Source organism: Phaseolus vulgaris, chromosome 11 (genome assembly GCF_051622355.1).
Source record: "Phaseolus vulgaris cultivar YP4 chromosome 11, ASM5162235v1, whole genome shotgun sequence".
Classification (NCBI taxonomy): Eukaryota; Viridiplantae; Streptophyta; class Magnoliopsida; order Fabales; family Fabaceae; genus Phaseolus; species Phaseolus vulgaris.
The window spans coordinates 30,288,898-30,303,427 of record NC_143508.1 but is presented as its reverse complement, the minus strand read 5'-3'; the positions used below and the strand labels follow the sequence as shown (position 1 = coordinate 30,303,427).

The following is a 14,530-nucleotide window of genomic DNA, read 5'->3' as shown; positions in this document are numbered from 1 at the left end:
AGAAAATTGATCACTACAAGAAAATTTGGTATTATATATAACACAAATTCGTATGTAAGAGACCAAATTCATATGTAAAACATAGTTACATACAAATTATATATATAAAAAAATCCATATATAAAACGATCATAATTGTTATTTTTTTTACATAATTGTGTGATGTATATACATATGGATTAAAATTCGTATGTAATATTCAGTTTCAAGTTTTCCCAAAACCAACTTTATCAAGTTGACATATATATTCAAAATCATGAAAATAAAATATTTTTTAAACTGTAAGAGATCATAATAAATAACAATAAATGTAAAAAAGTTTAATATAAATTTATCAATGTAATATTATAAATATTACATTTAATAAAACAACATTCAAATACAATACAAAGTCTATTAATATCTATATTACTAAAATGGATACTCACCCATAATATTATTCAATTATAAAATATTATATAGGTAATAAATTTGTTGGCTTCTATAATAATTACTTCAAAAATAACATTTAGGATTAAATACAAATATAAAATTATTTCATAATATCAATGCGTTACCATGAATCTACAATTTTATTTAACAAACATAATATCTCAATTTTATGATAAATACAATTTTTATACTTACTAAAACTACAGAAAGACATGATTGTCTAACATTTAGGTATTCAATTCACGTAATATAAAATTGGAAAATAATTGAGTTTCAAACACTTAAGAATGATTAAGAAGATTGTCTCATACTAATTTCCTACAAATACAAATTGGAGAATAATCCAATAGGTTTTTCTTTTCTTTCAATATTTTTAGAATTATTGCACATCATAGGCCAAATATAAGCATATTATCTAAAGAAATCCAAACACACTAAATTGACCGCCGTCATTACTTAAGAAAATAATACCATCATAAATAAACTCTTTCATCCGATCTGCTACTTAAATTGTTCTAAATAACAAAAATGATGCAATGGTTTTAAATAGAAATGGAAATAAATTTATTTTACTTCTGAGAAGACTTCTCTCCACCTAAGACAAAAATTTGTTGACTTGGTAAATTTGATAATTTAGGAAGATTTTGTAACCTCATGGATAGCGTCAGCAACATATCCGACATTGCCCGTATTAAGACCAGCCATACTGTAATAATCACACATATATAAAATGTAAGAAAATAGTGAATCTCAAAATGTAAATAAAATGTTAGTGTAAAAAGCCTGTAAATTGGGTGTATAATTAATTACCTGATACGACCGTTACGGGTCATGTAAATATGAAACTTGTTTGTCATAACATCAACCTGTTCAGGTGTCAATCCACTGTAGCAGAACATACCAATCTACATAAATAAAAAAATAAGTGTGAGAAACCATTTTGTAGTACTTGGGATATAATGATGTTAAATTTCAATTCAAAATCCTCACTGAGCTATCTATCCCTCTGTCTTATGATACTTGGTCGCAATAAAAACGAATTAAAAAATAGAAAACCTTAGATTGCTAAAATAAGCAAAAAGAAAAAAGGACGAAGTGGCTGAAACAGTGATTCTCTCAGAAGTTGAGATTGATAAAATTTGCTCCTAGATTCTCTCCAAGAAGTCTTGGAATCTTTGCCTAGACAAAACCATGAAGCTAACAAAAACCTAAGCTTGGGTCAGGATCCATGGATAACCGCTTGATTATTGGCAGCCAAAAGCTATCTTCTCTATTGCCAGAAGAATTGGTACACCTTTGGCTTTAGATGATTGTACAATGCAAAAGACTAGGGGTTTCTTTGCAAGAGTTCTCATTGATTTAGACTTGCTGCGCAAACTTCCTAACCAAATTTTGATTGAAAAATCGGGATATGCTTTCATCACTGACATTGAATATGAAAGACTCCCCCTCTTTTGTTCTCATTGAAGGATGATTGGTCATAAATCGAGTGCTACCAATCAGCTGAATCACGTCAGCCAAAAGACAAAACCTTCCGCAGAAAACAAAGGCATGGATCAGGTGTATGTCCCTTAAGAACCTTTGGTTCATGCTCCTCCCTCGCAGGGTACATTCTTCCAATAACTCCAAATCCTCTTAAATACCTGAAATACATTAAATGAGGTTATGCAGAAAGCCCCTTCAGCAGGAAAAGATTCTGCCCTTGCAGGTATAGTTGGAATTGGCTTTGATCCTCTCCCTACGGATGAAAATGATGGGGAGGATGATATCTTTCCAGATATGCCTTCCCTTGAAAGTATTCATGAAATGAATGTCTCTAGTAGGCAAAACAATGAGCAACACAATCTTCAACGGGCCCTGCAAGGCTCCCCTTCTTAAGTTAGTATTCTCTTAATGCAACGGTTGTCCCTTCAACATCTGGTGCACAGGTTCCTTCTCAACCCTCTTTGATTCTACACAATAACTTTTCCTCTCTTGTTGAGATCAATAAGGATGACCTACGAAAAGGCTTGGAAGAAACTGAGGAAAAGGCTCTCGATGACTCTTTTTTGAAGGAAAGCAAGTTGGTCTCTAAATTTTCGCTGACCAAGTAGTTGAGGATGAGGAATCTGCGAGTGAGAATGAGGATGATGTTGTGCAGACAGCAAGAAGATCAGGTCATCCTCCCAAGGCTGGAAACAAAGGTAGTAAAAAACCACCAAGGTTGTTCAAGCAAAAAGAAAAGGATGAAGGTAACCTGCTTTTTGGAATGTTAGGGGGGCTGGCTAATCACATAGTGGATATGTTGTGTAGTTTGTTAAAGGAGCATCATCCTCCTTTATTAGTCTTTATAGCTGAGCCTATGATGGCTTGCTCAGACTCTATGAACTCTTTCTCCATAGACCTTAACCTTTATATAGTTGCTCAATCTCAGATCATTAACTAGGTGGCTATGTTGTGGTGTCTTGTTGCTCCCAATTTAGTCCACAACTTCTCTATTAATTCCCAGTTTATTTTTGTTTCCTGTCAAATGTAGGGAATTTTTTTAATTTTGCAGGATTTTATGGAGCAAATTTCTATACTACTAGCATAGATTTGTGGAGGGATCTAAGTTCTCTCAAAGGTCCTTGGTGCCTTCTTGGAGACTTCAATGTTGTTCTCTTGGTTAAAGACTATAAAGGTGGGATTTCTCCTAACCAAGTTTATTGTAATGAATTCTTGGATTGGATTAACGGTAACAATCTTTTGAACATGTCTTTCTCTGGCTCTTGTTTTACCTGAACCAATGGACGAAAAGGTTAGCACAAGATTGATAGGAAACTTGACCGAGCCTTCTGCGATGTTGATTGTCTTGACGAATGGCCTTCATGCAAGTACCAAGTTTTAGTCAAAAATCGTCCTGATCATTCTCTTATCCTTGCCAGCCTCTCTCTCTCTCTGTCTCTGTCGGGAAGCAAAAATATGTCTCTTTCAGGTTTTTTAAAATGTGGTTGCAAAATTCCTCTTGTATGGAGCTTATTAAGAAGTTTTGGGTTGAACTTGTAAATGAATGTCCTATGCTTATTCTTCAACATAAACTCCAGAGTTTGAAAGTTGAGCTCAAAGGCTGGAACAAGTTTGAAATTGGCAATATTCAGACTATGGTGGCTCACGAACAACAATGCCATTTAGATATTTAGAAGAAATTGGATTCTGCTTCCATCCAGGATAAAGAAGTTTTTATTTCTCACGAAAGACTTGCTAAAGAAGATTTAGATCAAGCTCTATACTGTCAACATCTTTTCTTGAAAGAGAAAGCTCGGATAATATGGTTCAAAGATGGAGATAGAAACATTGTCTTCTATCACACTATGACCAACGCAAAATTAACACTAGTGGTGTTCATAGGCTCAGGGTTGATGATATAATTCTTGAAGATCCTAAGCTCATAGAGGAGCACATTCTGGTTTTTTTGTAAAGATCTCTATTTTGATTCTTGTACTAATTCTCTTTCTAGAGGGAGTATGGAGGCTTTTGTAATTTATAATTAAGTACATTCCTGCTATTGTTCTGATGCTGACAATATTATGCTTACCAAATGTCCTGATGAGCCTGAGATTAAAACTGTTGTTCTTAACCTTAATGCTAACAGTTCTCCTGGTCTTAATGGTGTCTTCTATCATTCCTGTAGGGATATTATAGGTAATGATGTTTGCAACACTGTTCGTCAGTTCTTTATGCAGAATTGGATTTTACCTTGGATGAATAACAATGTGGTTTCCCTCATTTCTAAAGTTCATGGTGCCGATTCTATAAAAGATTTCAGACCTATTGTTGTGGCTAATTTCAGGTTTAAAATTATTTCTAAAATTCTAGCTGATTGGCTTGTTATTGCCTCAGGGATTATTTCTCCAAATTAGTATGATTGTATTACATCTGAAGCTATCAATCTGCTCTCCAAAAAATCTAGTGGTGGTAATGTGGCCTACAAAATTGACACTCACAAGGTCTTTGATACTCTGAATTTGACCTTTTCACTGCACAGGTCTTGAGGCATTTTGGTTTTCACCATTCTTTCACATTTTGGATTCATGTTATTCTGCAATTTGTCATGCTCTCTATCCAGGTAAATGGGAATTTGGTTTGTTACTTTCCTTGTAGTAGAGGTGTGAGGCAACAAGATATGTCTCCTTTACTTTTATGTTTGGCTGAGGAAGTTTTGTGTAGAGGCCTTTCTAGAATTATTGCAGATAAGAAGATGCTTAATAAGGCTGGTCCTGAAGGTTATTCTGTTTCCTCACATATTTTATATGCTGATGACATTTTTGTGTTTTTTTTGCAGGACTGACAACAAAACTCTCAATAATTTGAAGTTATTTCTTAATGAATCTGGTTCTTTCTGAGGTCAGTTTATTAATCCCTCTAAAAGTAACTTTTATTCTGCTGACAATTCTGCTCGCTTCATTAGGGCAGTTAAAAGTTCCCTTAGTTGCAATCAAGGCTCTCTACCTTTCAATTACTTGGGAGTTCCTATCTTTGTGGGAGTTCCTAAATCTAGGTTCCTTCAACCTTTGACTGATAAAATCAAGTTGAAACTTGTGACTTTAAGTATGATGGGCAAAATCCAGCTTGTTGATATTGTTGTCATTGGCTTTATTTCTTATAGCTTTAATGTCTATAATCTTCTTTGATCAAGCAAGTTGAAAAATGGATAAGAAACTTCATCTGGACTGGAGACATTATGAAGAAAAGTATCACTACGGTTAGTTGGGCTAAATTATGTACCACTATAAACTGAAGGAGGCCTTAATGGATACAGATTAATAATGACAGTGCTTTTAGGGGTTCTCCTGGTTTTGCATCATGTGTTGGGATCTTTAAAGGCAGTATGAGTGAGTTTGTTGGAGGTTTCTCTTATTTTCTTGGAATTCATTCTTCTTTGCTTTCTGAGTTCATGGGAGTTATTTTTGCTCTTGAAGAAGCGACTTATAGCTTATTGTGGTTAGGGTGAGATTCCTCTTTGGTATGTTCTACCTTATAGCTTATTGTGGTTACATGGATCATTTGAGATCATATGGGTGAGTTTGTAGGAGGTTTCTCTGCTTTTTTTGGTATTCAGTCTTCTTTAGTTGTTGAGTTCATGATGGGAGTTATTTTTGCTCTTGAAGAAGCTCAAAAGGCGAGTTATAGCTTCTTGTGGTTAGAGTGTGATTGCTCCTTGGTATATTCTACCTTCTATGCTAGGACTCAAGTGCCTTGGATTATTAGGAATAGATGGAATAAATATCTTAATTTATGCTTTCTTCATAGGCAGAATTTTGTTAGGTATAGAAGTCTGCTTCCTAGTATTCTCTTGGATTTTTTTCATAATACGTATAAGCTTCTTATGTTTCGCTTAGCTTAAGTGTTTGTTTTCTTTCATATGGGTATTGGTCTAGTTACCCATATTTGATAGCAGATTATAGTTGAAATCTGGGGTATTAACTTAGCTAAGATGTCCCATTCCATTGTGATGCCTAGCATGAAGATCTTTATAAAAAGAAAAAAAAAAAGTGGTTGAAACAGGGGAGCATTAAACAAATACAATGAACCTGATTGGTTATGTGCTGCCAGGGCAAAGGAGAATTCCTCTTTTCCAAGTTCTCTCGTAGTGTGGTCCTCATTCCAATGATGCGATCTGCCATAACCTGTAAACATAATATCTATATAAGTCCAATTTCAATCTAATAGCACAACATCTTTATGCTCGTAAATTTGTATTGACGATTTATTAAAATGTAATGATATATTGTCCTTTCAAAATACAATTTGAAATATATTAGCATTGAATAGTGTTAACAAAACCTAGTGACGACGACAAAAAAAATCCTAACATCTTGTTAAAAAACACGACTTCATTTCTTTATTATATGTTTGTAATTGTATGATATGACACAAAAGAGCTTCTAGGATTGGATGAATGTAGCATCTAGCCGTGACAATGGGACCAAATAGGGCCAAAAAAACTTAGACAACCCAGCTTATGACGTACCCAAAATGGCAAGTTGACAAATATAAAAATATTTTCCAAATCGTCTTAAATTCATACCCAGAAGTGCGCTCTTAAGAAATAATATCTCTTTACCTTGACTTCGTTAAGCCATAACTTCTTCAACTCAGGATCTCCAAGGACAGTTGAAACTATAAGCGCTCCATGGAGAGGTGGGTTACTGTACATGGGTCTAGCAATCAGCTGTAACTGACTTTTCACAATCACAGCTTGTTTCTCATCTTCACAGAGCACACTGTAGCGAACTTAAAACTGTGAGCACATTTCTTTGCAGAACTAATTCACATTTCATAGCCAGGACATAAATTTTGTAAAGCTGCCCAAGGTCCAAGATGACATATTATAGAAAATGTCCAAGATTCATCCTTCAAAACATTTAAAATGTCCAAGTTGTCGTATTTTATTATTTGCTTTAACTTTAGTCAAGTTGAAAGACACAATTTTTCAGATAAATGGTGTTATGCTACCCACGTGTTATGGTATTCATGGATTGTTTACAATCAGAGAGTAAACACGGGTCTAAGTAACTATTCAATTAAGCCTAATAATCAGTCATTGGTTATTCTAATATAATCAACAAAATTACTACACATATTCTAAAATGCTAAAGTATAATAGAAATGATAATATTCTAATAAGTATCTCGGGAATTCCATTGCATCTCGAGATAAATTGGAGTCAATTGAAGCTACAGATAATTATAAAATTCACTTTTAGAATGTTGGATTTCCCAGGTCCTGCACTCCTCCTCACTATGCAGACCTTATGGAGCTGAGGTATCAGAGTTAATTTAACTTTTAAACTTATACTGTATAACAGAATTTCGTATAATTTTAACATGAAAAAACAATATTTTAGCTGACATGCAGGTTGTCAACATCCAATGTATTAGGAGGATCATCGAGGTCCAACATATGTAACTGTCCAACCACAAGAAAAGCCACTGAAGAACATATTCATAGCATTCTGCACCTGAGTTGTAGTTTAAAGTAGTCTACTAACCTCAGGCATCCAACTCGCTGGCCGTACAGTCCCATATTTTTTGCATATGACTGAGCAAGTCCTATTAAATGACCGTCCTCCAGAAAAATCCTAATGGCTTTTACATCTCTCTCTGGATCACCACTAGCAAAACCTTGATATGCCATGTCCAAGAAAGGGAAATGACCCTTAGCCTGAAAACAATTACAACAATGAACAAGAAAAAGAGTCAAGAACTGCAACCAGAATGACAAAACCCAATGATTTTATGCATTACTATTCCGTAAATTGTTACCTTAATCATGGAAGAGATCTCTCTCCATTGTTCTTCTGAAGGATCTACTCCAGTAGGATTGTGCGCACAAGCATGAAGCAGAAAGAAGGAACCATCTGGAGCATTCTGTATATGTAATAAATAATTAATTTAAGTAAGAAGAGTATGGAGTACTAGCAAAGCTTCACCTGTAAAAGTTTATCTATAAATCAACTCTTACAAGTGTTTGGAATGACAGAAATATACCTTCATGTCATCCATCAGTCCTGCAAAATCCAGTCCTTTAGACTCGGGATGATAGTAACGGAATGTCTTCATAGGCACTCCAGCATCTCTCCAAATGTTATGATGGCTGTTATTTTCTCATATTAGAAATAAATATCCAGGCAAGATATGAAACAAGCAGAAAATTCAAACCTAAAAATATTAAAAATGAAAGGTCATAAAGTCAACTGGTATTTTAAAGTTTAAAAGAAGACTTGTACTAAATACTTACTTAACCCAGGTAGGCACTGGTATATAGATTCGGGAATTAGGATGAAATCTCTGTTGAAATGCAGCAAAAAGTCGACATGCACCAGTTCCAGATAAAGCCTGCACAGCAGCTATTCTTTTATCCTTGATGAAATCGGAGTTTTCTCCGTATGCCAGCTTGAGCGATTCTTCAACCATTTTTATGCTTCCACCAATAGGAAGATACTCCCTGACGAAACATTTGAATCAGTGCAAAGTAATGGCACAAACTCTACTATTAGTATAAGTAAATGAAACCCGAAGCTGGAATAGAATTATATAGACAAAAAAATAAGACCCTTTCCTTTTTACTAATAAATGATAAGACTTTTGTTTTATTGCTAGGTGTTAGAAAAAATGTTGAAAATAAAAACTGGTTCTGGAGAATATTACTAATTGCTGGGTATTCCTTAGAAGTTTATCTTGGAATGGTTTGAATTTGATGGAAGGTGTGGTTCTATGAATCCTGAGGATTCAAGTTAAATTTATTTGTTGCATCCTCAAAATTAGTTTAGAAACTAAGGGAATAAAGTCAATTGAGCAAATCACAATGTCACCCCTAAGATTTTTTGGATTGCACATAATACATTTACTTTCCTTAACATTTGCAATAATTACCCTTGTAGCGATAAGAAATGTAATATTTTTCAAAAATTAAAGGAGTTAGTGGAATGTACAAGAGATGTCAATGTATGCAAGATGTTAAAACAATTAAGAAGCTTTCCTTAGATTTCTAAATATTGAGGAGTATCAGACAAAATTCAAGAAAAATTAAAGGAAGGACGAGTGTAATTTACTCAAGTCAATTCAACTAAATATAATATTTTATGGCACTTTACTTTTTGCCTTCCCTTTAACAAACTGAAAATTTTACCACCTTCAACTGACACCTCAACGATATCTTCAAGAACAATGCCACTTTCTTAGTTTCAGAAAAAATTTGACAGCTTCCTCCTTTAAGGAATATTTTGACAACAGTAAAGTATTCATTCGAATAGAAAGATATAGCTAGGATGAGGTTTCTAAAGATTTCAGCTTTCACACCAGAAAAGCAACAGGTAATAAAGTAGTATTCCCTACACTATAATCCCAAACACCTAAACAAACTAAATAAGCAGTGCAAGGAATCGTAATTCCCCATAAGAAAAGGTAAGAAGAGAGTTGTCAAAGGATGCGTCAAGAAATAGTAGCATCATATTCCCAAAACTGCGTTGGGCCGTCCATACACAACCAAAAGGCAAAAACTGCTAGCGGGTAAACTTTCGTGACATCCGCAAATTAGCACATGGAAGCAATTAAAATTTGCATTCATATAAAGTGGGTAAACACTCCTTAAGAAATGAATAAAAATAAGATTTTTTATTACAAATTAGAGTAAAAACACTAAAAATCTAACATGGGGGTATATTAATAACACATTCTCTTGAAAGTAAAAAATAAAATAAGTACCTCACGCCTACTATTTTGAATGATAAAAGAGTTTAACTTTCATAATAAAAACTCATTGTACAGCTGAATTGAATTCTAAACTAATTATTACAAAATTAATAATTTCATCATCATAACAATATATAAGTTTGATAATAGTATAGAATTCATTCTAATTAAATACATTATCTTTAGTGCAAGCGTAAAGAATATTACTTCCTATTTAATGTTTTTGTTATTAGAATCCGTACTAATTTGTCAAAAAGTAACTCACGTACACACACAATAATTAATTAATATATATATATATATATATATATATATATATATATATATATATTTCACTCACATGAATTGGCCTCCTGCAATTCTCCTCTCTGCTTCTCTAACGCATTCCAGAACCACAGGCTTTCCATTGTCATCGCGATACGCACCCTTTTGTAAATAAAAAATAAAATCAATGACACTCAATATAAATCGATCAATATCAGAAACACTTTAACCAAACATGCACTAAATATATTTAAAAAAATATCATTGAAAACTACTTTCCACTGCCTACAAATTGCGTGAATCAAAGCTTCGAACACAATAAACAAACAAACAACAAAATAAAAAGGAGGGAACAATAAACTTTTTTCTACTTGCTGTGACGAATATAACAGTTTTATGCTGTTTAGGTGACCGGATCCGATTCGATCACGTCAATTTCATCTTTAGCAAACTTAATTCGCTTCAATTTCTTAGAAACAAAAAATGTGAGAAAATTAATCGCAAACGGATACAGAAACTGACCACTCCAACGTTGACTTTGTTTGGACTCTGATCGGCGAGGAAAGCTTCAGTGACTCCGAGGATCGGATCCTTGGGAGCAGGCTCGATGCTCCGAAACCAAGAAGACGACATAAACCTAGCTCCAGCGACGGTGCTGCGGCGGAGAAATTGTCCGTTGAGCGAGTTGCGAATCGCCATGACTCAGTGATGCGGAAACAGAGAAAGAGAAGGCGAACGCAGAGGGTTGGTTGGCTGTGAAAACGGTAAGCGCTGTGTCTTCAGTAAATATATATTGAATGCTAGTGGGTCCCACCACTTGTAGATCTTAACTCTTTGAATTCTTTTTTATGCCTTTTTATAATTTAGTTCTTCTACTATTTTATAATTATAACATGCATGCTTGAAGCCAATCGTTTTCACTTTCATTTCTTCTTATGATAAACAATCATTTAGCTTTTCAAGTGTAATTCACTCATAATTTCATTTAAAAATAATTTTTTATTTAGTTTATGAACGTCTCAATTATCGTCTTATATACTACTTTATCACAAAATTATAATGTTTAAGAATTAATTTGATATTAGATTATACTTTTTAGAGCTAACTTTAATATTAAAATATACATTTTAAATATTATTTTTTCAGTAAAATATATAATAAAATGTAATTATCTCATTTTATTTATTAAATTTTATATTAAAAAATAGATTTTCATTAATTTACCCATTCTAGGACTAATATGTTAATTTGATCTAAGAATTTAATTTAATAGACTCGTAAGTTACATGGTCAAGTCAATTGATATGATCTTAAAGTAATTATTATAAACTAAGAGGAGTAAAGAGTTGATTCAGTATATTAAGTATTCATGAATTTTATGTTTAATATAATAAAAAAAATAAGTTTTATTATTAAACTTTAATTTTGTTAAGTTTGTCTGCATTCCCTTAATGATCTTTTAATGATTAATAGATCATATAATCTATTTTAGATAAGTTATATATTTTTAATAGAAAATTAACTAACCATGTTAATTACCTATTAAAATTAATTTTTCTATGATAAACATACTTGATAAAAAAAAATTATACTAAAAATAAAATATCTCAATACTTATTATATTAAATTGATTATTTATCTTAAAATTAATATAATTTATAATTAAATAAGGAAACAAATTGTTTTGTACTATACATAATTATTTATCTATGCATATATTTTCGGAAAAATATTCTACAGAACTTTATCACAAAAAAATAAAAGAAAAAATATTATAATATTTTTATGACAAAAAAAAATAGTTAGGAAATAAAATGTTAAAAATTTATAGAAGATAATTTTTATTTATAGAAAGACGAATTTTATCCGTTGTTTTGTTTTTTGTTTCTTCTTAAATCTAAAATTCTACTTCCTTCCCTTTCAAATATTAGTGTATGCTAATTAATTTATTTAAATGTAACTGAATCTTTTGCTTCATTAAAAAAAATCTCAAATTTGTTTCTATTTTTTGTCACTCGCAATACTATTAATAAATAATTTGAATTCTTTTTTTTTAATTTTGAACCTTAAATGATAAAAGAGGTTTAAGTTTTAAAATAATAGTACTAGTATTTAAATATTATTTCAATTACTAAAATTTGAAAATTTATAGTATCTATTTGGAATTAATTTGTAGTTATCATGATCAAGGGTTATTTAATTTAAAGAAGAAAGTGAAAAAGAAAAATAAAAAAATAAGTATATGATAACTTTCTATGTTTTAATATTTGCTTGAGGTTCTTTTGTTATTATTTTTTTTAAATTAGATTTGTAATTTCTTCAAAAGTATAGAGTTTGTAAAAAAAAATTAAAAATTGATTTTTTGTAGTTTATATTTTTGTTTGATTCGTTTAATATAATGGTTTGTCCTTTTGAAGAGATGACTTGGAACTGAAATTGATTTAGGAAGCATGAACGAAGCTATTAAAGAAGGAAACTTGGAGACCAGAAGCTGAATTGATGAAAATAGGTAGGACACCTATAGTAGAAGGTCAACGAACAACATTGACTACATTATGAAGGAGTTTTAATTTTTAATTTTTTTTTCTGTTATTAGTTTTATGTTTTGACGGTTCATTTCTAATAAGAGTTATTTGTTTTCTTCTACATTTTCTCCTTTGTTTCTTCTTCTCTTTGCTTTCTATGTTTTGTAATTGTTTTTTTCAAATTTGAATTTGGTTTTGGAATGGGTAACATTTAGACGAGAATCTTGTCTGACGATATTTTTTGTTCATGATTTCGTTCTCAAAAAAAATTTTGGAACTCTATTTTTGATTGAAAGTGGTTTTTCTAATAATATGCAAACCGATTGGTTGTGTTTTTTCATTAACAATGATTTCATATTTGGGTCTCTTGCAAATTGAAAAGGAAGACTACTAACCATGGTTTTCATTTCCTATTTTTCATTCTAATTCTGAATTTTGTTTTCCTCGTTTTCAATTCCTTTTAATTCTTGGTCATTTACATTTATGCACTTTACAATTTTAGTTTACAGTACCATTTACATTATTCGCGATCTCTTGTTTTATGTTCATAATTTACATTTTCTATAATTTATCTTTCTACCCTTTATGTTTTTTACAATTTACTTTTCAACCATCTACTTTTATCACAATTTAAGTTTTCTGTCATTTACGTTGTTATACAAATTGTTATTATTCATCCTCACTTTCCCATTAGACGATTTGTTAAGCATTTGCAACAATCTTCATAGTTTTTCATTGAAATTTGTTTCATTTTTTGTAAAACAAAAATCAAACAAACTTCAAGCAATTGCAAGCTAGAGGATATGGCAATTGTGTCTTACTGAATTTGCTCATTACTTTTGTTTCATTTACATTGCCTTCTATTTTTATGTCTTTACTTTCATGTCATTTAACTTTTCGTCTATACATTTGGTGTTACTAGATCATCTACCAGACGATCTAGTGTTAGATTTATTTTTCTTTAGTGTTCTTTACATTTTAGTGTCTACTGCATGTTTTGTTGCAATTTTATTTACTGCAATTTTAGTTTCTATTCATTGCATTTGTGTTTCTAGTTTATAATCTGAAATTTTATTTTCAGTACTTTATATTTTACCATTTACTTTCAAGTCGTTTACAATTTCGATGTCATTAGACGAACTATCAGATGATTCTCTTGTTAGATGGTCTAATGTACCCTTTCTCTTGCATTGTACTTTCCTTTACATTCTGCATTCTAAATCAAATTTTCCCTTCTTAATTTGTGAAAAAAATATTAAACAATGAATTCAATTAACATGTTTTCTTTGGGATTTGACCTATGTTGACCTTATATTACATTAAAGGAAACTTTGTTTTTGTTTGAAAACTGAATGCAAACTAAGAGAGTTATTAGTATACTAAGATAAATTTCTTTGTTATTAAATAAAACTTTCAATTCTTTGTTTTGGATTTTGAACCTTAATGGACGAAATAAATAATTTGTTTTAAAATTAATGTGCAAGTGTTTTTTTTTTTTTTTTTAAATATCACCCCATTTACTAATATTTTGAAAATGGTAATAAGCTATTCAACATTAAGTGTTAGTATGGTAATTTGGTTTATGGAAGAAAGTAACAAAAAGAAGTATAAAATGAGGCCATTTTCTTAGCTGTTTGTTAGGTTAGAAAAACAGTGAAAGAAAAAAAATATTAATTGAAAGAATATTTATTATTAGTTTCGTAGAAAGTACAAAAAAAAATATAATATTTGTAATAAGAATTTACACAAAAGACATCAAATTTGGGAAACTCTTTTCAAGTTCAGTTTTTTAGAATTTCTATCACCACCACAAAAGCGGGAAATAGCGTTAGACATAATCATTGACCAAGCGTGGGATGCAAATAAGGTGAGTCAAACAAATGCTATATGAACGTAAAAGAAAAAATGTGGATCAAGTCCATTCTAAACTGACATCACTTCAATAAATTTAAATTATTTGTAAAGAATATGTGAGTTGGGTTGGGTCAACGTATTATAATAATATTTTTTTTATTAAATTTGATTTCAACTCATAAATAATAATATTTTATTAATGTTTGAGAAGGATTAGCGTGGGTCAGGTAGATGTAGGGGTTT

At 31.4% G+C, this 14,530-nt stretch overlaps 1 protein-coding gene and 1 long non-coding RNA gene across 2 annotated transcripts; one reads left to right on the top strand and one right to left on the bottom strand.

The window, feature by feature from the left end:
• Positions 1-826: 826 nt before the first annotated feature.
• Positions 827-10,758, bottom strand: ASP1 (aspartate aminotransferase 1). Its single transcript, XM_068625820.2, has 10 exons — positions 10,431-10,758; positions 9,985-10,070; positions 8,191-8,397; positions 7,941-8,046; positions 7,716-7,820; positions 7,442-7,614; positions 6,515-6,674; positions 5,982-6,077; positions 1,243-1,337; positions 827-1,138 (listed from the first exon to the last, which is right to left on the bottom strand). Exons 1-10 carry the CDS (start codon positions 10,605-10,607, stop codon positions 1,066-1,068), a joined length of 1,278 nt encoding a protein of 425 aa, XP_068481921.1. The 5' UTR covers positions 10,608-10,758; the 3' UTR covers positions 827-1,065.
• LOC150023165 (uncharacterized) lies at positions 1,344-5,788 on the top strand. Its single transcript, XR_016517288.1, has 2 exons — positions 1,344-4,516; positions 4,733-5,788. It is a non-coding gene; the product is annotated as an uncharacterized LOC150023165 (long non-coding RNA).
• Positions 10,759-14,530: the final 3,772 nt, after the last annotated feature.